The sequence below is a fragment of the Pezoporus occidentalis genome, unplaced genomic scaffold (assembly GCF_034315485.1).
Source record: "Pezoporus occidentalis ecotype Australia unplaced genomic scaffold, CSIRO_AGI_Poc_V1 ctg66, whole genome shotgun sequence".
NCBI classification, from domain to species: Eukaryota; Metazoa; Chordata; class Aves; order Psittaciformes; family Psittacidae; genus Pezoporus; species Pezoporus occidentalis.
In genome coordinates this window covers 621522-646262 of record NW_026916009.1, presented here as the reverse complement: position 1 = coordinate 646262, position 24741 = coordinate 621522, and the positions used below count along the sequence as shown (strand labels likewise).

The following is a 24741-nucleotide window of genomic DNA, read 5'->3' as shown; positions in this document are numbered from 1 at the left end:
CCCCTGGGAGGGAGGGCTGCTGGGGGTGTTGTGGGATTTCGAGAGGCTCTGCCAGCCGCTCTGGGAAGAGGCAGGAACAAGCTGCCATTGCCCTGTGGGGAAAGGCAGGATTTGGTTTCAGAATGGACCCTGACAGATGGGCTCCAAAGGTGTGAGGAAGCTGGGAGGCTGCAGGGGTAGATGAGAGATAGGCTTTTTTTTTCTTCTTCTTGGAATTGTCATAATAACAATACTAATTAGTATTTCAGAGGCATCGAACACCTTTCATCAAGCCTGAAGCTCTTTAGAGAGGAATCCTAGGTGAATCCATGGCTCTTTCTTTAATATGTGGAATTAAAATGTCTCTTGCTTTTCCTCCATGGCCCTCGAACCAGCCTGTTACTGATAGCATTCATGGGGGTGGCACAGCAAATTGTTTCATCCTCATATTATTTCCTACTGTAGCCTATAGGTAAGGTGGCAGGCTGCCATGCAGGAAGCCTGTGCTTTATTTCTGCCTCCACTCTGAGCTTTCAAGTGTCCCCAAGCCTCCATTTCCCTGCTTGTGGTACCAGTGAGGTTTCCTCAGAAACTGCCGGATCTGCAGCTTGAAGGTCTCCTGATGCCACCTGCTCCTGGGAGATGGCAGTGTTTCCACAAGACTTCAAACCCCTGGGAGCCTATCATAGAGGCAGGAGAAACAGGCATGGTTCCTGCAAGTTCAGTATGCAGTTATCCCTCTCCCATGCACGTGTGCACACACACACACACACACACACACACACTCGCACTCTCTCTCAAATGATTACTGGAGTTGCCAGGAGTTGTAATTCCAGACCCACCAATTACATTTCCAGGCAAGCTGGGAGAATTGTGTGCACATATATCTATATAAAGACTAACACTATTAAGCCACTTGCCCTATTGGAATTGCATTTGTCTGTGATATAAGATGACAAATAACAAAGTTAGCGGAGGTGGCACCATGTAAAAGGAGGCTATAAAATCTCATCAGAGGATGGGGGGTGGGGGTAGGAACTACCAAAACCCCAAAGTGGAGACATTTAAAGGTCAAGGTTGCCACTGAAGGAAGGTGTACAAGGTGATGCCAGCCCCCAAAAGGTGGCTATCTGGAACTGCAAGGGTGGAAATCAGCTGAACTCAGTGATTTCAAAGCAAATTACCTGGATTTGCATGCAGGATTTGGCCCTTTCAGTTTCTACAGTGAAGCTTGAGTAGGTCTCTATTTCAGGTTTCCACTTAATTTGTCTGTGGATTAACATGGCAAAGAAAGTGCAGGCATCAGAAATCTTCAATTCACTTTCTATTCCTCCCTCCAACACTCCCTTCATATTTAAAAATAATTTAAAAGGATCTCTTCTTCTGCTAAGGCTCACAGCTAAAATGTTCCATTTGCTGAGCTTTCTGGTGTTCCCCTCTCACTGCTGTCCAGCGCTATAAAGTGAATATATTGCATCCCTCCCAGTTGCCTTAGGAAGTGGTCAAACGGCCACATTCCTCAACTGATGGATTGGTGTGTTCCTCTCTTGCTTAAGCTCAGGCAGTGTTTTTATGAGCCTGTCTCGTGACACGCTCGAAACGCTTTGAATCAAACATAAACCCTAGCTGAGATCACAGAAGCAGTCTTTAAATTCTGCTTTGCTATGCCTTTACTCTTAAAGGAAAATTTAGTTAAGCTGGTGCAGGTCCTCGACGAAATGTCCAGGGAACTTTCCCTGGCTGTGTGAAATCCCAAGACGTGGATGTGGGTACTGCTCTGGGATGAAATGTGCATGTAAGTGCTTTGTGTTGTTTGGGTGTGTTTGTCCATTAATTTGTTCAGGAAGCCTTTGAAGCTTTATCTCACAATCCAAAGCAAACATGCTTCTGCTAAAATGATCTATGCTACTGGGGATAAAATATCTAATCTTATTAGCTTCCTCTGCATTATGTCTCTCTTCTTGGCTGATGGCTAAGCTGCATCATTTAAGTCCCAAGAGCTCGCATTTATGTTCCTGCCTGATGCGAAAGTTGTGCTGTACGGTTTGGTGTGAGAGCCCCTGCCACGTTAGCCATAACCAGACTCCTTCCCGGGCTTGGGAATGAGGTAGGATGAATGTTAATGAATCCTCAGCAGGAGAGATCTGTTTATCCCCTCCATGCCAGGGTTTAGCAAAGTGCTTGGATGCACATGGACCCTGAAAAACTTCACTTCTTGAAGAGCTGCTTGACTCTAATGGGGCTGAAATTCAGGCACAATGGCTCGTGCCAAGTTCAGCAGCTCTGAGAGCAGTAGGTTGTGCGAGCCAGGACCTGTGTTTTGCTGCACTGTTGGATGGTTGGCAGGGTGGATCTACTCTGCCCAGTGCTGAATCCCGGGCTGTAGAAATCATCTTCAGGAGTTGGATGAGAGTGTGGAGCTGGGCTGTGAGGGCCTCATGTGGGGAAGGGAGATAAGTGATGAGACTAGGCGGTGTGTCTCTGCCATGGAGCTCCGGGGATCTCTCTCCCTTGCTCCTTTCCTGCCTTCAAAGGCTGCTCCTTCCGAGTAGCACAGACAGAAATGCTGCTGCTTGCCTCTAAGGTAACAAGAATGCCTTAAATTTTGTGCATAGCCCTGAATTACATCCCCAAAGTCAACTGTACCCAGGAGATCAAAGCATGTGATAGTTTTCTGCTGGACACTGCAAGCTCTGAGAGGCTGTTTTGTGTGTTTGTTGTGAAACGGGCCTCTCTGGTGATGATTATTTTTGTTACAGGCAGAGTTGGCTTTAGTTTCTGTGTTGAAGATCCAACAATAACAGTGAGCCCTGCTCTCCTGGGGTGAGAGAAGTCCAGAGGGGTTTAATTGCCAGGAAATTCAAGTAGGAGAACGCTCTGCTCCTGGCCTAAGGTTTCAGCCTGTGCTGATGAGCTGAAGTGCTGAAAAGTCCAAAGTCTGGGTGGAGGCTTCCGAGGTGTGGCTGTTATTTTTGGGTCCCCTGAGTGAAGGTTGCTCCTTGAAGCCTGGGGGAGGCAGAAGTCTTCATCAGCCTGGATATCTCCAGCAGGCCAGGGCAGGGGATGGGGGGGTCTGCCCCCTGCAAAGGGTGAAGAACTCAGCTGCTGATGCCCATCTCCATGGGAAACTGGAGTTGCCTGCTGTATGCTGTGGCATTTGCAGGAATTTGTCTTCCAGGTCTTCCTTGCCCATCCCTATGGCATGTTTGCCATCCTCTGGTGTACTTCTGTTGGAGTGGTCCTGCAAGAAGAGGGTTGCTGGGATAGCTTTAAGTCATTTGGTGGGCCATAACAAAGGAGGGGATCTGGGGATCTCCCATCCAGAACACAACCTGCTCCAACACTGCCAGGGAGTGTCAACCTCCATAGACTCCAATGAGGAGCCTGCCTGCTCTGCCACAGCCTCGCTGCACTGGCCCCTCCACCATGCAGGCTGGCAGGGGCCCCAGAAGCTTGCTTTCAATGCCTGCATTTTGCTCACTGAGCAACGGGACGTCCCACGCACCTGGCAGACTTGGCTTATACTTGAGAATTTCATTTTAGCTTTATTAAGTGAACTCAGGGCTCGCAAAAGCTGCCAGAGCCCATTAGCTGTGGAGCACATCTCGCTTCCAAAGCGTGCAGTAGCCATGCCACTCACCTTCTTTCTTCCTTCTTCTGAATTTTATTCTTGCATGGATTCAATGCATGAGTTTGAAAGGGCACATTTGTGTCGAAGCTTGACTCTACTGTGTACAAAACAGGCCTGATCGTATGCAGGAAGCCAGTGACTGGCATGTCTACCGAGACAAACCCTTTGCCTGTCAGTGGGCACAGTAATAGATGTTTGTGTTGCAGGCATTCCGGTGAATCAAAAGAGAAGAAGTCCAACAGAACAATTACAAAGATATTACAGTCATTTTGCCTCTTCAGATAACTCTTAAGAAGTCCTGTGTTCCTGGTATGCTATCGCCCATCACGTGTCCTGGTGCTATGTGTAGAAAAGTCAGTGCTGTACTGAACTAGCCGCCTTCCTTTTTCTGGACCTTCTTGGGGAGGGATGAATAAGAGGACAAAATCTGTTCCTCTGAGAGACACAAATAAGCTTTCATGCAGGTGGAAGGTTTTCTCTGTGACAGAAAGTCTTTACTGGTAGTATCTGAACACCTGAGGGATGTGGCTGGTGCTCCTGTCCACTCAGTGATTTCTCCTGTTTGTCCTATTTGCTGCAGAGGCCACAGCTACAGAGAACTGGGCTCCAGCCCCACTCGCTCAGGCTGTCCTCACCAGCACCAGCAGTTTACCTTGGGCACCAAACTGACCTGAAGTCAGGATTAAGCCCAGGGATGGATTTCCTTAGCTTGGTCCTGCTGACCTGCAGTGGCCTCGCAGGGCAAGGGGAGAAGTTTTAAGACTGGGATAAATCTGGGTTTCTGCTCCTGAGCTCATTTGTTAGGGAAGAGCCACAACAAGCAATGTTCACATTGCAGTTCCCCTCCAACCCGTTGAGTTGCAACGGCTCACAGAGTATTCATAGTATCCGGCGCGAGTAAGGGGCTAGCAACTTCTGAGTGGTGGGTGATGTTGGTGGTATCAGCCTAGCGGGTAGCATGTGTGTGAAAGCTGGAGAGACAGGGAGGGGATGACGAGGTGTGGAAGGATTGACTGTATTTTCATTGTTTGGAGACTTTGCCCTTTCCAAGAAAAATAATCCGCAGCTTGAATACTTCTCTTTGCTGGAGGGGGTGGACATGTGTGCAAACGAGGTGTGAATTTTTATGAGAAGGTGTGAAAGTGCGTACATGAGTGAAGTGTGAATTACACGTCTATTTGTACATTGATGTCAACAAGTCCGTGAATTTCTTCCTTCCATGTGAATCTCTCTCTCTCCCTCCCCCCAACCCACATAGACACGTGTGGGCAAATACGCCTTACTGAGAGAAGAGGTTTGTGCAAGGACGGAGGTTTGTAAATGTTTGTGTGTTGAGCAAGCTCTCCTGTGGAACAAAACCAGATGTTTTCTGGTATTCTCAGCTCTTCTATGGCAGTGTTGCGGTTTTTCCCCTTGGATTCTTTCAGGATACTTGCAGGTTTATTTTAAGAGAAAAGAGAAGGCTGCAGGGCTGCCATGGGTGTGTGAGAAGAAAGTTATTTTGAAGAATGAATGTGTTAGAGGGCATGAAAAACAGGGGAGAAAGTGAGACAATTCTTTTTCATGGTGAAGGAAGCTTTGCTCCCTCACGAAGGGCCCTCCTGCTTCATTGTTCCTGCACAGGGCACATGTGCTTTCTGCAGGCAGCGTGCAGGCAGCAGGTTGTTTATCCAGAGTGCTTTTTCGCAGGAAGCATTACCACCGAGGGGTCCTGCCTTGCTCCTGCTGCTTGTGTTGGCTCTGGCAACGGGGCAGTCTGAAGGTGACTGGGATGTGCCCACCAAGAGCAGGCAGACTTGTGACACCTCCGTGGCTGAGGAACAGAGTCAGACCCACAGCATACGTCTGAGCCCATACAAGACCAGGAGGTCTCAGGGCTTTGCAGTGACTGCTGCTGCAGATGGGACAGAAAGAGCCCTCAGGGCAGTGGGGAGCATGGCAGAGACCCTCGGTCCACAGAGCTGATGGGGTGTGGGATGTGTGGTTGCTCTCTTATATCGGGAAAGGAAAAGCCTTTCTGCAGTGTGGGTCTGGGTTTCACCCCGTATCCCTGCCAGCCTGCCCTGTGGAGCGGTCTAGGGTTTTGCTGGGTTTTGCTCATTTTGCTAGTTTTTTGCCTGTTTTGCTGGGTGTGAGGAGGCAATGCTGCCTTCTGAGGGCAGCTGTGGCAGCCCATGGGCCCGTGGTGTTGGGATGGGGTGGTGGCAACACAGGAGGGGGCAGCAAGCCAACGTGCAACAGGGGCCCTGAGGAAAAAGGGACTTTGTGGGGACTTGTAGTGCGTTATCAATTGAGCATGTGATGCAGATTTTCCTCCCAGCAAGTAATGCAATAATAAATTTGATTTGCAGTGTTCTTGAGATTAAATGTTTTTTTGAAGATGAAATCACCCTCTAGGGCCTGTTCTAACCCAAAGCTGAGAGTGCTTCCTTTGCTCACCACACAGCCATTGCCAGCCATTTGTGGGCTAGCCCCACAAAACCACCACTGCTGATCGTCTGAGCCTGGAGTTCCAATGGCTGGGGCTAGCTTGAGAGGTATCAGAGGGGAAGCCAGTGTGCTGAGATAGGGTCATGGGGGCAGGCAGGGCTGGGCAGGGAGAGCACAGCAAGCGGGGAATGGCTGTCGTGGGGCTGCAGGCTGGGGCCATCAGTCCTGGCTTGCTTCAGCTTCCTTCTTTGGGAGCAGCAAAACTTTTTGTGCTCCTGTGGATGTATTTGTAGCATCCAAATTCTAGCGTCTCCCGAGGCAGCTGTGGGAGACTGCCACGGAGCAGCTTGCAAAGGAGGTAAAACAAGGGATAAAATGAGGCGGCTCCAGATGATCTGATATCAATCTGTCTCTTGCTTTATGGCTCTGTAATTGCCTCGGCAAGAGCATTTATTTCTTTTTTCTGGTCTGTGTGAAATGTGGTATGTAAGTGTGGCAGGAGGTGGAAGGGAAAAGAAGCACATTTGTTGTGTAGCATAATTGCCCTTGCACAGAGATTAATATGACATATTAGAGTGCTGAATAGATGTCAACGGCCTTTATCAGACCACCCCTAGCAGTGGCCCAAAGAGGCCAGCTATGTGCAGGCAATGCCCTGAACCTGTTTCAGTGCTTTGTTGCCTTCTGTGTCTCTGCAGCTCAGCCATGTGGGGGCCGCCTGAACTCCAAGGATGCTGGGTACATCACCTCTCCGGGGTACCCCAATGACTATCCCTCCCACCAGAACTGTGAGTGGGTCATCTACGCCCCTGAACCCAACCAGAAGATTATCCTCAACTTCAACCCTCACTTTGAAATTGAAAAACACGACTGCAAGTAAGAGACTTCCTCTTCCTTTTCTTCCCTGTTTTGCCTAGCGATATGGGCCTCATGCTTCCTTGTGTGTGAAAACAAGCATTGTCCTGAGGCCACATAGATCTGCATCTCGTTGCCTTTCAGGGGCAAGTATTCCCTTACCAGCTGGGTGGTTATAAGATGCAGCTTTGGACAAATAGGATGAGCCTACTCTGAACTGAAATGCTGGTTCTTAACTCGGCCTTGTATCAACATGAAAGCAAGAGCTAACTGGCTTTGAACCTGAGCTTGACTTCTGTTAAAAGGCAGCTTGTTTTTCTCTGTGTTGAAGTGGCCACACTGTCCTTTTAAACCATGCTGGGAGAGCAGAGCAATTTCCTGGTGCGTAACTATGCAGAGGTATGGCATATAGAGCCCTAGGGCTAGAGACCCGGGCTTGGGCCATGTGAGGCTAGGGGCTTGACGGTCTGAGCTGTTTGGGCTGTGTCTGACTTTGCACAGTGCTTATTCTGCTGCTTTTGGTAAACTGGGAGATTGGTTTTGTTTGCCTTTTTTTTTTTTACTTCTTCTAAGATGGGACTCAAACTAGATGCCCAGGAAAAACAATTAACAACTAGTAAAGAATAATTAACAGCATCAAAGGGCACCATAAAAGGCTGAGTTAATAACATGGTCTCAGCAGACACATAAACCTGTGTGTTTAATTTGGAATCCACAGCCAGCTACAGGGATGCCTGAGCTGTGAAGGAGCTTGGGGCCTGACACAGCAGTCTTGGCAGACACGCTGGTCCTGTTGATTAAAAAGGGGGTTATATATGGAGAGGGGAACTCTGCTTTCAAAAGGGACAGAGGGACAGGGGAAGCTTTTATAGGGCTGTAGAATCAGTCCTGTGGAGAACAAAGAATTCAGCATGGGTTTGATGATGTACGGAAGGTTATGAAGTGTAGAGCTGGACCCTCAGCTACCATAAATCAGCTCCTCTGATTCTAATGAAGGTGTGCTGATTGATGTCATTTGGGATCTCATAACCCCCTGCAGATAAAGCCTGGGCTAATAAGGCTTAGAGCACCATGAACTCTCCCTGAAGTCAGTGCGTGTGGAAGGCATTTAGCACTTTTCAGGATCAGGCCTGTGTTTAAAGGGAGAAGTTAGAGGAAGGCTTATAGTGAGCATAGATGAACACAACAAGCCTCAGCAATGCGCATGAGAATGATGGTTGCTATCAGATTTTATTATTGCTTGCACAGGCTGAACTGTATAGCCTTCTCATAGCTAATGCAGTTCCCCCGTATTCGCAGTAATAAAAGCTTTATAGGCCTATATTCACAGTCTACAGAGTATGTGATAGGTATTAGGCAGGGCAATGTTGTGTGCAAGACAGAGGTTGAACTGGGCAGGAGGGACTCCTGCTTCTGCCTCTCAAAGGTCTCAGGCAAACAAAGCCAAGTTGGTCAGAGAGCCAGAAACCACCATGGGCATTCGGTTTTAACTCCACTTGTAGGAAGCCGTCAGGTTTAGATCTGAGCACCTTGGACAACTTTTGCCATGTTTTGCTGCCTGTGAGAGGGCAGGTTCTGGTCCCAGGCTGCAGGTGGGGTGTGCTGGAGGGGCTACTTGAGTGCTGGAGATGTTGTCCCTTTGCTGCCTTCTACTTTATCGTGGCAGATCTTCTGAGTGGCTGCTATGTGGTCTCACACTTTCCCTTTCTGTGTGTATGTGCATGAAAGAGACTTTAAAGCAGCTTTTAAAGGTTGAAGGGTTTTTGTCCCCCATGTGGGACATTAATAGTGGAGGGTTTGTCAGGGTCTCCGATTCATTTCAGCCCCTGCAGCAACACTGCTCTCTAGAAACCAGGTATTAACATCAAACCTCTCCTGTAAGTCAAGTTTGCCTGCATCTCTTTATCCCCTCAACTGCCACCTTTGTGCAAGTGAAACGGGGTTCATCCATAGTGCACTTGGGCTTCTGATGGCCACAGGTATGAGCTGAGAGCCAAGCAGACATTGGGTGCCTGCTCCCCAGAGCCAGCACCGCAAAGGAGTGTGTTTAAAAGATCGTCATGGACAGTGCTTGATAGGAAGCATAACAAAACAAATGAAATCAGTGTCTGATAAACACTGCCTGAAAGAAATTGATAGGAGGGATATTTCTTTGTAAGTGACCTAGCAGAAGGAGACAAGTATTACCACTGTGTAATGGTTGGGCATTAAGCAGTTCTAATAAGTGACCAGCTAGTAATAAATCTCATCTGAGCATGAGAGGGTATTCTATGAAGAAGCAAAGGCCTCATTACAGCTGCAGGTGGGAACCTTATCAGGAACAGGAGTTCAGCATCAAAGAAACAGTCTCTGGGCAAAGCCCTTCTTTTGACATCTGATCATTATTATAGAGCACATTCACACAAAGGTGACAGGCTGATGAGCCCCACTGTGGCCCTCTGTCTCTGGGCAGGCAAGGTTCTCCCTACACTTGTATTGCTACCTGGCAGCTATCAGAGCAGCAGGCTGGTCTGTGCTTCCAGCTGCCAGAGGTAAACACCATACACCTTTCCTCTGTTGCTTCTTGCTTCAACATTTCATTTTACCTTATTAGGCTAAAGTTTCTCCCTCATAAAGCCTAACATTTACATTCCTAAAACCCGTTCTAAGGCCTACAAAAATATCTGCAGAAGTCTTTTTAGTTTTACTATGTCCTTTCTGCCCTTCCTTGTATCTGCTTTAGATTTCCCTTTGGGACGGGAGGTGTTTCCTCCTGTGTTTTGTGCACTGCCTGGCACCCTAGGGACATCTGCGGAAAGGTCAGTGATTTCCCCTCTATCAACAGCTGGCCGGAAAGGGCCTGTCTACCTGCTGCAGTCCGGATGTGGAGCAAGAGCTGGCTGCTGGTCCAGCTTCACAGCCGGCACTCCCTGCATGGAGGGCAGGAGCATCAGCCAGGGATGGATGCCCAGAGGTGGCGGCCAGGGCAGCTGCTCAGTGCTGGGTGTTGCTGTTGTTCTTCTGGAGGCACATCTGGGCTTTTATTTTTCACCTGTGTCCACCACCATCATGAAGTAACTGGGTGGAACTGAAGCCCCAGAACCTTTTTTCCTCTCCACCTCTCTGTGCTTTATCTGCGCTTTGGGGAAGCACCTTACTTTGGGAAGGCACTTCAGGTTAAGAAAATTGGAGCACAGCAGAGATGCCTGTTGTGGGATGTAGGGCACACTGTGATAGGTAGTACGGGACCTAGACTATTCTTCGTGCTGTCCTGCAGCTGTAGGGCAGAGCCAAAGGGAAGTTTGATGCTCTGATAGAAGAGTTGTTGAACTGTTCAGGAACAACTGTAATAGCACATCTGCTCACCATTTCGTTCTCTCTTGGCTGTGATGGCAGCTTTTGCTCGGGCACCATCATATCTGCACCCTGAAAAGGGAAGTGTCATCTAGTGGAAAAGCCCATGCTGCTGCTGCTATGGTGAAATATTTCCACTCCTTGTGTGCCATGCTGGTACCTGGGCAGCCTTGTGCATGCCAGGGTTCATTTGTGATCTCTGGAGCTACCTGAACCACTTGCCATAGGTGTGTAACAGGGGTGGCTGTCCAGTCAGGAGGGGTAGCTCAGCTTGTGCAGTCACATAGCCAAGCTACTGGCTCCTTCCTAATCGCCATTTTGCTGTTCTGTCTGCACTCCTTGCTTGGAAAATCCAAGTCAGAAACCTCAGCTCTGAGTGAACTGCATTTATAACCAACCGCCTTTTCCATTCGTGCCTCCCTGCTGCTGCTGGGCTTCTTTTTGGAACATTAAAAGGCCCCTCATGAGACTGGCTGCTGACTGTCATCCCTGGCCATGAGGATTAGGCTGGGCAGGGCTGTGGTTGAGCACCGGGACGTTGCTGTACACACATGGCAGAGGCATGCCCCCTCCACACTGCAGCCGTTGGGCTTGTGCTCGCAGGAGACCTTTGAGCTGGGTCATAACATCTGCACCAGGAGAACGTTATTTCTTAACGAAAGCCCGACCGATCATGGCCGTGCCAGCGGGTTTTCCTGCAGCCCTTTCCAGCACATGCTGCTCCTGGGTTGCAATGGTGGGATCCCTGCCTCGGGCGGATTTCGGGGACCGTATCCGTGGCTCGCAGCCCCCTCTGGTGGCACACGCCAAATGCTGGGAAAGGTTCCCGGAGACAGGGGACCGGGGCTCCAAAATGGGCAGGAGCCAGCCCTGAGCTGCACAGTCAGGCTCTTCCTCCTGACTTTGGCCCCTCATGTTTCATGCAAGGGTTTCCATGAAATCCTCCAAGGGTTTCCAGAAACAGGAATTGGGGCCACCTTAATGAGGAAATGTGTGCAGTTGTCACTGTGACCTCGAAAGTGCCACAGTGGTGCTAAGAGAGTTGAACCAAGTTCAGCGTCCTGCTGTGTGCTGGGTACCGGGCAGGTATGGCAGGAGATGTCCCTGCTTCCAGCCTGAAGGACAGAGAGGACTAAGATTTGGCAAGGGAATACACCATGCTTCCAGTGCCCGTCTTGCAGAGCACTGCCTGCCAGGGAATGCTGGCAGTAGCATACTGGTGTTCCCAGGCCACAGTACAAAGGATGAAGCGCATGGGCTTGGCTAGCCAGTGAAGACCTCTTATGGCAGTGTGGCCATCTCCTGTGCTTCCAGGAAGCTGGGCACTAGAACAAAGCATCCTTCCTAGAGAGCAGCAGAGACACTGGCCCAAGTCCCTTGCTCGGGCAGCTGGGGGAGTGGCAGCAAGCCCCAGTGCCCACAGGCAGGCAGCTGGTGGCTGCAGTATTCAGCTTGGCTCTCTTGACCACCTCCCTCAAACAAAAGCATGATACTGCAAGAAGCTGTCCTCCTGTCAGCAAAGGTTAAGAGTAGACAAAGCAGCAATTATGGACATCTAATTAGTAAATGCTTTGAAAAGTATGCGTAATTAGCTCATTAGTAAACATTTTAGAAACAATGCAGTTCATCTTGAGTTTGCGAAAATGCCTGAAATGAGAAATTCATTTGGAGCACTACAGAACACCAGAGCTTGTGGGGTTCTTTGGTTCTTTGCTGGGACGCAAGGGGAAGTGACTGCATCTCCTGCAACGCTGGGGAAGTGGAGCTTTAACTTTGCAGAGGGAGGAAGTCAAAGATGAGTCGTTAAGGAAGGCATTCGCTTGCTCATACATTTGTGGCATGGGTAGCCAGAAGTAACATTTCTAACGTACAGGAAATAATTCAGTCTGGGTAACGTGACACTGCAGCTTAGCTTGTCTTCAAGCAAGCTTCTACTGTTTTTTAACTCCATGCAGCATCCCCTGTATGGTTCATAATTCCTGTCAAGACCAGGTCATTTTCCAAAATGAAACATCAGTGAATGGGTTAGCTTTGATGGCGTTAGACCGGCGCATGAGTTAACAACTCAGGGCTCTTCACATCTCTTCTCTGCTGCCCATCCACGTTGCCGAGAGAGCTCCTCTTGCTCTGCAGCTGTGCTTCATGGTGCCCGGAGCCTCTCCTGGGAGGGACAGACAAGGTCCAGACTCTGCAGAAGGTGATGGCCCCAAAGGCACTCTCGTGGGGTATCCTATGTCCCGCCAGGTCACCAACATCCGGTCTGTAGGAGCTGGATCTGGTTTTGCACCTTGTTTCCTGTTGGAATCATGACAAACTAAGGGCCAGCTGGTGACACTGGGAACAATAGCACTAGAGACAGAGACCTCTCCCCCTTCTTCCTGCCTAGCTTCTTACTCAGCCTCTCTGGCCAGTGAGGGAGGGAGCAGGACCCTTGGGTCCCCAGCAATGCCTGGGGATGGAGCGAGCAAAGGGCTGGCTCTGGTGACTGACTGGCTTCAGGGTCTAGCTGAAAGGGCTAGAAGTATGTGCCTTTTGTGAGCGTGCAGTGCAAGCCACGCTCCTACTCTAAGGCCTTTGCATCTTTGCTGACCCTGCTTAGTGCAAATGCCATAGCACACTAGTAGAGCAATTCCGCTGGAACAGCCACAGTGCTGAGATGGTCATGCTGTCAGTGAAGATCCCACCGTCTTTGGTTGTCTTTGCAATAGTTCTCTGTCTCACTGGGTGAGATCAATGACACCATTCACAGAGGCTCATCCCAAACAGCTGGGTCTCAGGAGCCTAAATGCCTGGAGTTATGAGTCTTGGTCGCTTTTTTTGCATCGCACGGTGGGGCTGGCAGTGCTCTTCCATGTCACAGGTTCATTGTCTGGATGCACGAGTTAGAAGGTGCCAGAATAGTATTAAAAAAACCCACCCTTTTTTTTTTCATTAAGGATCAGACTCAAAGCCCAGCAAAAGCAGCAGGAGGTTTTACCTTGATTTCCATAGGAACTGATTTAGGCTTTTAATGAGCAACTGTTTGCCTTAGCTACACACAGCCTTTCTAATGGATATCATCCCTATTGTCAGGCTGTAATGGGGGAGTGGCAGACTCACCAGCAATATCAGGTCTGGGAGCTGTGAGATTTGGGTTCTCTCCCTTCCCTGTTAGTGATTTACCGGTCCTGCTTTGGCAAATCACTTTAAATTCCCTGCCTCATAAAGAAGAGAACACCTGGGTATCTGCAGGCACAAAGCTCAGTCTAGATAGCAACAGTCCAAAGGCTGCTGCATAGCAGCATCACGCAGGAGCAGTTCAGAGCACTGCAGACGACGACTAGTTTGTTCCCAACCTTTTCTGGCTGGGTGTGAATTCTGCAATTAAATATGAATGCAAAATAAAAAGAACAGACTGCTAAGAGCAGACTGAAAACAGAAGAAATTTCTGGTTGCTCTTGGCCAGAGCTCAGCAGAGAGCTCATATGGAAGAACTGGGGGAGGTTAGTTTTAAGTCTGACACTTGGTTCTCCGTTTTCTTTAAATCGTCTGCACACCACTATTGAATGGCAATGTAATAATATGTTGCAAACCACAGTCTGGTGATCCTGGAATTCCTTATGAGTTAATAAGCAGTCATGGTCCACTAATCACAGCTAGGATATTTTAAGCAACTGTCTTTGATATAGCAGTTCAAACACACCATAGAAAGCCTGCCTTATGCTGGCTTAGTGAGTAGATCAGTAGATCATTAGAAAGAGTGAGTAACCTGTGGGGTTTTGTTGGGTTTCCACCCCCGAATCCCAAGGAATTCTTGGGAGCTATCCACAGCGTTGCTGAGCAATCACAGTCCAGTAGTGACGGTGGTTTTAAAGTAGCAGTGGGTCAGACATGGAGATACCAGTGTGCCTGTTACAAATGGCACAGAAGCTGGCAGGATGGCTGCTCTGTGTGTGTGCTGTGGCTGCCCCAAATGTCATTTCTTCCAGAGATATGGAAGACATTGCAATTGATGTGAGGAAGGGCGCACCCCTGTTCTTTGAGGGGGGGTCCCCCTTTGCTGAGACAGTCGGCACTCACTGGTGGTGGGAGAGCCACTGCACTCAGCCCTGTGCCTGCTGATGCTGTGGCACGTGCAGGGTGTTTGCATGGGAAGTGCTCAATGTATTAGAAACCTCCAGGGAACCCTTGGAGCTGGGGTTGTTGACGGATGTCCAACAAGTAGGAGGACCCCCCGCACCCCCCAGCAGCATGAGAGTTTGAGGCATGTGCTCAGCTTCCTTCCTCTTTTGTGAGCATTGGTGTGAGGTTTCATTTACATTGTTACTTTGCAGTGGAAAGGGGAGGTGCAGCGCCTGGCTCTCCGCTGATGTGCCTTTGGTAATGCTGATGTTTGGCTGATAATCATGAGCAGGAGCAAGGTCTGGGATCTCCATCAGCAGAGGGGATTGACTTACCATTGATCTCTGTTCACTGCATCTTGTTCAAGTTTTTTGACCCATTTGATTTCTTCAGTTTTCTTTTGTGAAAACCCTCTGAGTTTTCTGCAGTTCAGGAGCAAAACATCTTTCTGTGTCTTTAAATATGGCAGATGGGGATTTCTTCAGATGTCCAACAACTCAATTGAAGGAGACCTCAGGAGACCTCTCCCCTTCCCTGTCCCCCTTCCAGCCTGTTTTTTCATCTTCAATCTGGAGATGTAAGGGCTATAGTAATAGAGTGTCAGAGGAAGTAATTGAGTCATCACACGCCAAGAGAGGAGCCTGTTGCCTTCAGTGTCAATGGAGCTGAACCACAGCCTGGAAGGGTGGGGGAGGCTTGTAAACACTCCATGGCTGAGCTGGCAGGACAAAGCAGACACACTGCCACGGCTGAGTGAGAGGATGACACAAAGGGTTGCTTCAAAGAAAACCTTCCTGAACAAAGCAATGGCAGGGCCCTTGTTTGTGGGAGAAACAGGGACACTCCCATCCCCCTGTTCCTTAACGTTCCAGAGCACATTAAAGAGAAAAGATACCAACCAGCCTCGTGCAGCTGCCCGCTCCATTGTCTCTGTCTCCCTCTTCCATCTTGTCATGGCTGCCCCTCCGACCTGCTGTCCCAGGCAGGGCTGAGCTCACCTCAAGGGTACCAAACAGCCCCTGCAAGTGGCTAATTCTCCCCACACACCCAGGCAGGTACTGCTGCCTCTGAGACCTGGGTGAGAGGCCACTGCTGCTATGAGCATGCAGCAAGGTGTGATGTGTGCATGGCACAGCGCTTGCCCTCATCCAGGCATTGATTGTGCTCAGACCTTTGGTGTGGCTTGGTTCAGGTGGCTGTTGAGCTGCAAGTACCCATATTTTGGGGGGAGAAGGGCATAGGTGGGAGATGTATCCAAGGAAGGATCAGGCGGGTTTTGTGTGCTGTTTGTCCCGGGAACCGGCTCTTATTACAAGCTGGCATGGTTGGCTTGTTGTGGAAGTGCCCAAATAGCAGAGGCTGCAGGCCAGGCTTGGCTGCAAAGCTTTGCTTACTTGTGCATCAGCTAAGGCAGGAGCTGGGCTGTGAACAAACAGGCTGTGTCTGAGAAACTGTGGGGTCAGAAAGCCGTCCTGTGGTGGGCTGGTCCTGAAGTGACATCCATCATTAACAAGGGATGTAGACAGCCAGGAGCACAGTGGGCTGGTCAGGGCTCTGTTCTTGCAACCTCATTTATACAATTAGTGCTTAATGAGGTGTTTATTTTGGTTTTGTGCTGAAAAAACGCACTGCAAGTGAGTGATATGTGGGAAGCCAAGCTGCAAAGCTCCTATCTGATCCCAGTGATTACCAGTTCTTTCGTTCTTCACCGCATGTTATGTCTAAGGCCATGAGTGATACAAGGTGCAATGGGATGTCACTCACTATGGCTCCATGGAGGGGTGTTCTCCATAGGTCTGGCACAGCAGAGAGCATGTGAGCATTCCCTATTCCTCATCAGCACCTGCCAGCCAGTCCCTAGACCTTCAGCCAGCCTAGCCCAAACGGGTCTCCATCTATATTGCTTGAGCTGTTCGGCACCGGATCGCATCAGGCAATGGGAGCCTGTTTCCCCCACTGCAAAGCAGCAAAGTGATCATTTGCCCCCTGCCTTCTGCCCACTCTGCTGCTTTTTGGCAGTAAATTTCCTCTTGTGGTTGTTATCTTTTATTATATTTTTTTTGCTTTCTGTTAGTGATCAAGTGCCTGTGAGTGGTGACAGTAAAATGACATAGAAACTGGAGTCCAATTTTTCCCACAGATGGATTGTAGCAGAAGGAAAAAAGTGCAAATGCATTTTCTCAAGTGTCCTGCGTTTTGGGGTATGAAAGGGTTGTGAGTCGCTTCAGTTCCCATAGAGCAGTGACAGAAGGCAGAATGCCACGGAAAGGGAGCTTATTCTTAACATGCTTTATATATTTTATTCCTGGTTTTGCCATGACTTTTTCCCCCAAGGAGTAACAAAGACATCTTGCAACAAAAGACCCCTGTAGCTAAAGATAGAAGGGCGAGGAATTTATAGAGATGGTTTTGGAGACAGGAATAAAATTAAACAGCCATGTGTACCTCCTGAACAACAGCCTGCAGAAAACCCCTAAAGTGCACATTAGCACATCTTGTTTTCTTATGTAATGAACGGTTTTCCAGACATGCCCCAGATGAGAGCACTTCTCTACTCCAACGCGCCTTTCCGCAGCGATCTGGCAACACAGCTTGAAGAAGGCAGCCCGAGGATGAATGGCAAAGCACGGGGGAGCCTTTGCTCTCCCGTCTCAGGGGGGGCAGCAGCATGCAGCATGCTAGGAGCTGAAATTCCCTCCTGAATCAGAACTTGCTACAGGAGCAGTTGGCTACCCTTATTGCTGCCCTTCCCCAGTTATCTGTGACTGCCGAAAGACTCTTCCCCTCAGTGGTGCCTGTACGGGGGTGAAAACAACCCAAGGAGTATAAATAAGAGGCTATTTGTAGTTTCCATTTTTTGTCTTCAAGGCATTTTTGAAGAACTTTTCCAATCTGTTAGGGTTATTTTCTCTCCCTCCCTGTCTCCTTCTTTTTCCTTTTTCTTCTTTTTATTTTTTTGGGTTTTGTTCTTTTTTTTTTTTTTCGACTCTATGACTGGATTTTTCTCATTTCTCAGAAATTCTGGTCAGATTTTTGAGAAGATAAGTAAATATTCCAAAACACAGTGGAATGATTACAAAACCCCACAGTGTTGTGATTACACAAGATGTAATTGGAGGCAACCAATTCAAAACAAACTTCTGAGAAATCCTAAGCAGCTATGCCCCCCCACCCAAAGGCCTGGCTCTTCCCCTGCTGCCACTGGTTTTTGGTCATTTTTGTCACTGGTATCCAGTGAAATCCCTTCAGATTCAGAACAATGATAGCCTGTTTCTCTCTGCTGTTGCCAGGGGCAGTTATTTCCATCTGGGCAGAACAAGGGCAAGCTCTGCTTACTCTGTGAGCATCTTTTGCCTTCAGCATTGGTAAAAATGGCCCCACAAGCCACCAAGTGAGACCAGGTTCACCTCTCCAATATTCAGCCTCCCAGAGTCCAAGTCCAGTCAGCAGGAGTGATTTAAACTACCGCTGTCATCAGTGCAGAAGAACAATTAATCCCATCCCAAGCTGGGTGTGAAGAATTTGCTTCCACTGAGAGCAGAGGATGTTTAGTTGGCTGAAGTTAGATATGACACAAGTTTTTTTAGGTCTGTAGACACATCTATATGAGGATCTGTGTCCATGAGGACAGATTCTCTTCTCACCCCAGGATAAATTAGGAGCGATTACTCTTAAAATGATGAGTTACACATGTGTAAACCTAGTTCAAGTCAAAGGAGAATCCAATTCATCTGCTGTATTTATAATTAATTACTCTGATTAAGGGCTGGCAGCTAAGATCAAACTTCATTGCTCTTGCTTCATCAGGCAACAGCGGTGCTTGCCTCTGCTATCATGGCTGTTAAAAAAATCATCCCAAAGTCCCCAGTAGCTTCTGCAGCAGTTTAATGTTTGAAGGGTATGTCCTGCAGCTGCTCAAGATTGTATAAACATCACAGAAAACCTTTCTTGTCTTTCACAATATAACTATCCATGAAATAAGGATTTGTTTTGAAGGTGGCATATGAAAGAGCATGAAGATGGGTGGTGACACAGAAAAATTGACTAAGGCAGCTAGCATGGAATGGACATTAATTCTAGCCGCTCCTTGATTGCAAAACAAGCACAGAGCTGCTGGTTCACGGTTTCTTAACCATCTCTATCCTGCAGCTGCTATTTGATTTCTAAGAAACAGCCTTTTCTTGGAGGATGTTTAAAAAAAACCCCGCATGCTTTTTATAACAATCTCTGAGAAACAAACCACCTACCACGCTTTGAAAGGGAACAGTTGCATTTGCTAGCTGCTGTTGTGGCTAAGCAGGCTCCCCACGCCATCTTCCAGCTACCTGCAGAATATTAATGCCTGCTCAGCTTCACTCGAATCGCAGTTTCCCTTCCTGTTCAAGACACCACGACATATGGTTCAAGCATACCGGGGGTCTTGAAGACTCAGGTCAGCACTGGGCGTTCCCAAATTTAGGGTGTTTGGCACACAGTCAGTACCTATTTGTCTCGCTGTCTGTCTAGGCCAGCTTCTTCCAGTGTAATATAATCTGTCTAATCAAGGCTGGCTCCTGTTCTTGCTGTGCTGCAAACTTCCTGCCTGACCTTAGGCCAGGCACTGCTCCTCTCTGCCCTCCTACCTCACACAGTCTCGTGAGCACCCCCATCATTACTGTTTGCCAGGTGCGGTCATGAGCCCCATGGAAAATACCTATGAATAATAGCTCCAAATTAAACACTGGGGAAGTTCAGGTTAGAGCCTTGTGACTCTCTCTGGCCCTCGTAAGCACTGGAAACTGGGCTTAGCTGAATGTGAGCCCTCACTAACTTCAAATTATAGCTGTAGGAAGAGACAGAGAAAGCTGCCAGCTAGGTCAGAGCGTGGTTTGGGGAGCCAGCCCTCCTTGGGCTTTGAAACCAGGCTTGCACAAGTTTATGTACTGGGAGGATTCACATTATGCCTGTGAACATACAAAAAATGTATTGTTTGTATTTCTCTGACATCCTAAGCTAACATCCATGTAACAACCTTGAAGCATATTACAGTGAGAAGAAATCAGGATCTCTTAGGACCTGGGGCTGAGGGGCAATAGGTTTGTTGATTATGTCTGGAGCAGTATGAGTCCCAAAACTGCTTTGTGCTGAGTTGTGTGCCTCAGAAGAGGAGCTGTAGGCTTGCTGATGCTGCTCCTCAGGTGGGTCATAGCATTTCTGGAGCTCACCAATGCCTGTGTGGGTAGCTGGGAGGTCTGTGCTGGTGGAGCACAGCTCAATGGCCAGGGAGTAGATTAGCTATTTCACAACAGAGAAGGACTGAAAAGGTGGAGGTCTTCTCATAATTACTGCAGCTGGGTCTTGTTTGCCTTTATTGTGCCTTGCAGACTTGTTTGGAGAGCCAGCAGCAAAGTGACTTAGGGAAAATAGAGAAAAAGGAAAGACTGGGAAGCAGAGAGGGTTGAGTGGAGGAAAAAGCAAGCAAGCAAGCATGAGTAATACAGGCATTAGAAGTGCTTTATAATTAGTTTATAAAAGCTCTCTTAGCATCAGCAAAGCACTTTCTACTAAAAATCCTTAATAAAAACGCAGCAATATTTGTAAGCATTGTATGTTTTCTGTTTAATTCTGTTAAACAGCTCCAAGAAGAGTGTCTGAGCAATGCATTTTCCTCCTTTCTCAACCTCCCCCCTGGCCCCGCCATACACACACATTGTCTGGGCAGTTAAAAGCACTTCAGCTTTGCCTCCCTGCCTTAAAACTCCCTGGGGGAAACCTCTATTTGAGGTGGTTTCAAACCAGCTGGCTGGCTTTCCCAAACCAGCTGAAAATATCTTGCTGCTGGGGGAGCAGCCAACTGCGGTCACCTTCCCTGCAAGAGTTGGTTAATCCATTGACTATCCTTGTGGGCTATGGATGCTGCACCCTGCTCTAACATATTTATGGTTGGCTTATTGGAGCAATGCCTAGATGGGAAGAAGCGGCTACGAAATGTGCTTGGAGATGGCGGCTTGCCCAGTGGAGGTAACACCAGAGAGGTCAGCTTACAAGGATGTTGGTGCTCCTTGACTGAAACAATGGATTTGGTTATATGAGTGAAATGCAAATTGCTGGGCACTGGTCAAGACAGTTTGGATGCCATCGCTGCATAAATGTTGTCCCACCCAGCTGTGCCCTAGTCTGTAATTATGTGAAAATGAAATAAGGGTTGAAAACATCCCCAGGGTTGGGTTTTCTTCCTTCCAATTTTTCTTCTTGTTTTTCACACGGGAAGGAAAAAGTCTGGAAAACATGCTTAAGCTTAGGTCTGGAAGCAAAGAAGCAAAGGTCTGGCCAAACTAGATTTTAACATGGCTGGTGACCCAGTGTGAGGAGGATGGAGCTTATCAGTTTGTTTGATGCGAGCCAAAGCATGGACGTGACTAAAGCACATGATGCCAAAAGAGTCTGTGGTGGGGATTAGCCAATGTTCTTGCTGAAGTTTGAAAGTTTCATGGTCTGGACCGGACGTCTTTGGTGTTTCATTTTGAAAGCCTAAAGCTTAATTGCTTTGTTGGAGAGGAAGTAGGTGCTCCTGCTTGTATCTCCTGAGTGTAATGCTCTCCCAGTTCACACTGTTTATATGATCTGAAGGAAGGGAGTTTTGCCTCATGAGGAGCAGAGGGCTTGGGCCAAGATTTTTTAAGTAGGGAAGAAAACCCTTATGCATTTTTATTCATTCTACATTTGCCAAGAAAGATTCCCCGAACTTCTCCTAGGGGCTTTTTTTAGTTGTTTGTAACGTTTGATTTATTAAGGTTTAGCTTCAGTAGGAGGAAGCTCAGTTAGATGCTTGGATGAAGTCAAACAGGGTTTAATTCAGAGGCAAATATTTCCTGATGATTTACTTACTAGATTCATTCTTTTAATTTTCCATTTGCAGATTGCCCATGAGCAGATTGTAATATTCCCAAATTGTACATATTATTGGAAGTTATTCACCCATTCAATAAGCAAATATTTCTTGGTCCAGAATTTGCTTCTGAAATTGCCAGGTCTCCTACAGCACTGGGTGGTTTGAGGAGCCATGTGGACAGCACTAGGATGTTTGGTGTGTTGGCTACCGTGGAAGCTGTGATCATTACAGTCAAGTAGTTGAAATCATGTATTGTGTTGGCGAGTTATAACCCCATGAGGACACGAACAGATGTGATTCTCTGGGATGCAGCTAAACTCTCCCTGTGCCATGCAAATAGCAGCTTTTACAGTCTACTCCATTAACTGTGTTTTGCCAACATTCATGTTTCACCAAATTAATTTTTTGCCATATATTCACAATCTCATTAGTAGCCAGTAGTCCTGCAGCACAGATGTGTACTTTGGATGTGGAAGGGCTGCAAGCAAGCAGTGAGCAACTAGTTATTTAAAGAACAAAATGTCCCTGCTGTTTGCTCAGCACTACTTTAAACAGATGATAGAAAAACAGGGAGGAAAAAGTTCTACTCATAAGAAGCACTAACACTGCCTTCTATGTTCCTTTTCCCTGGGGAAATGGGATCAAGCCACACATGATGGACATTAGTGGGGTCATGCAGGGTGCTGCTGGATGGTGTCAGGGTAATAAGGGGTCACAAGGTGAGGAGAGAGCATAGAGAGCAGATCTTCATTTATATCGCTGTGTGTCCACCCTTCAATTAAGCGAGTGCTCTTCCTGTGTGAGTGCCTCTTCTTAAGACCGTTTGGATTTCACCTTGGCCAAGCCAATTGAGTGTAATGAAGTTAAAGGCTGGGTGATTGGAGCTAGCTGAGTGCTTGGTCTGGCATAGACAGGTTTTTATCTGCAGGCATTTTTCTGCTGGCTCTCAGCCTGATTTAGTCCCAGAAAGGAGTGAAACGAAAGCTGTCCGAGCCATCTTCCTTTGTGGAGGAGCACACTGAGTCCCTTTAAGTTTGTTTTGAGGCTGTTGCCTGCCCATGTGTGCTTCGCAGAACAGGAATGAGTCACATGAGGATTATTCAGTATCCAGCAAGCTACTTCTCCTTTCAGCCCTCCATTCCCAAACAGGAGATCTTGTGACAAAGAAGAAAGGCAGATGCCTGGCAGCCTGGAAGTGCTTTTTCCCTCCCTGGCCCCCTGAGAGGAGCTGTAGCATGTTTTTCAAACAGGTTGATACAAAGTGAATAAACAGTTGAAGAGAGATGGGCAGCTTCTGTAAATAGCAGTGTGCTGGCCAGAGAGAGGAGAAGAGGGGCGGGAGAGTGGGGGTGTTAGAAAGCAGCAGAAGAACAAGATGTTCATGTAAAAGCTGTTCGTTCACAGCGCACAGAGCCTGGTACTACCTTGCCATCAGTCGTGGCCTAGAAAATATGAAGGAATCGGTGGGAGTTTCACCTTATAGCCAGACTTTGCAACAAGCTTTTATCTCTGCGCCAGGAGGCAATGCATTCCTCCCCCAGACCATTCAGATGCTCAGGAGCCATGCCAGTGGGCAAGTGGGACATTTCCAGGTAGGGTTTAGTGAAGGCAGGTTGTGGTTACAGGTGCACAGGGATAGTGAATGTGGTTACCCAGCTCTTACATGACACTTCTCATCCACAGAGAATCTTTATTAGCACTTAAGAGAAGAGGTTCGGTATTACTGTGCAAGTGTAAGTAAGGGCACTGGCCATGCTTGTTAAAGGACTAGTGTGGTTGTCAGACAGTGCACAAAATAGCTACCTGCTGACATGGATTGAACATTGACTATTTGTTTGATGCTTGGTGTGTGCTTGGCCAAATCCTACCTGGATAGTGAAATAAACTGAGCTGTGCTAAGTAGCACAATGACATGGAGAGAGGTAAGAGAAGGAGAGCAGCCCAAGGAGAGTTGCATCTGTGCTTCTCCCATGCTGAGGGAGTCTTGTGGAAATGGAGGTAAATTGCATCCTAAATTTTGCATGTTGGCTCTGACGTTAAAGTGGATGTGGGTGCTATAAATTCATGATGTGAGGACTTAACTGTAGCCAGACAGACAAAAGAGGGGAAAACATCAGCAGAGGGAAGTGTGGTGTGAGTGACAGAGTCCCAGGTAGCTGTCTGGAAGATGGTCTGTGACATATACAGACACAAAGAAGTGGGTTTTGTTTGTTCCTGGCATCCCGAAGGGCCTCCCTCGCAGATGGTTTCACTGCCATTTCACCTGCCTCCACAGGTACGACTACATCGAGATCCGAGACGGGGACAGTGAAGCAGCAGACCTGCTGGGCAAGCACTGTGGGAACATAGCACCTCCTACCATTATCTCTTCTGGTCCTTCTCTCTATATCAAGTTTACCTCTGACTATGCACGGCAAGGTGCCGGCTTCTCCCTGCGCTATGAGATCTACAAGACAGGTGAGTGTCTGAGTCAGTGCCTGCCTCTCAGGCACTGTTTGCCACGATGATCTTCACAAGGAGATGCCTTTGGCCACCTTTTCAATATGATTTTTAGCATATTCTCCAGCGATAAAAGGCTATTTTTGCTTGTTTGTTTGTTAGACAAGTCTGTTACATCGCATTTCTAAGAAGGTGAAGATGTTAGTGGCACGTGATTGATAGTGCATTTTGGATCACAGTGTGACATCAAAAGCAGGGCTCCTCCTTAAATGATTTCTTGTATTCAGGGACTTGAAACCAGTCTTTTCTCCCTGGCATGTGTGGAGGTTGTTAGGGCTAAGAGGGGATTGTCCCTCTATTAGGAGCGTATGGAGCTCCCCCTCCTGTGGAGCTGCGATTCAGGGCTTATCAATGACGCTGTGTTTTCTCTTCCTGGAAGTGGGGTTTGTGACTGGGGAGCTCTGGTTTTCAAGGGACTGCTGTCAGCAGTGCTGTCACGGGCAGAGGCAGTGCCTTTCCAGGCAGATATAAGAGGAACTATTCATAATACTGTTTAATACTGAACTATTCTTGAGAAAAAGAAAAGCTGCTCAAAGGCCTTTTAATAGTGTTTCTGTCTAAATATTTGCCAGAATTGTGTGTCTGTGAAGAAGGCGGCTTGAGAAAATAAAACCCACTCTGTGTGAGCGGGTGAGAGAGGTGTGCCTGCATGCCGAGGCAACAAGAGTGTGTTTTGCATGAGGATGTGGGTGCCTGCCCTGTTCCTACATCCGTTTGGTGGTGCGTTGGAAGCAAACACACACAGCTTTCACTGCATTGCATCCAGCACAAAAAACACCGTGCCTGGTGAAGAACCAGGAAGGAGCACAACAGGGCTGCTTCCCCAGCCTCTTCAAAGGGAAGGCAGGGAGCTCGGGCACCAGTGCCTTGTGGGCAGAGGGGTGCAGACAGCTCACAGCCCAGTCACAGGTTGATGTGAATGCGGAGACAGCTGCAAGAGGATGGGAATGGGACTCCTCAAGTTCATTGTGAAATGATGAGGTGTCTGGAGGTTCAGGTGGATGAGGAAAGTGGTTGCCTGAGCTGTATAATTGGCCATTGA

The 24741-nt window shown here is 48.1% G+C and overlaps 1 protein-coding gene across 6 annotated transcripts in view; it reads left to right on the top strand.

Annotated features, from left to right (window-relative positions):
* Nucleotides 1-24741, top strand: part of NRP2 (neuropilin 2) — an 88219-nt gene that overhangs the window by 5226 nt on the left and 58252 nt on the right. For all 6 annotated transcript variants that reach the window (XM_062640625.1, XM_062640628.1, XM_062640626.1 and 3 more), the window contains exons 2-3: nt 6739-6916; nt 23476-23657. In XM_062640625.1, coding sequence (XP_062496609.1) covers nt 6739-6916; nt 23476-23657 — 360 coding nt within the window. The remainder of the gene's footprint in view (nt 1-6738; nt 6917-23475; nt 23658-24741) is intronic.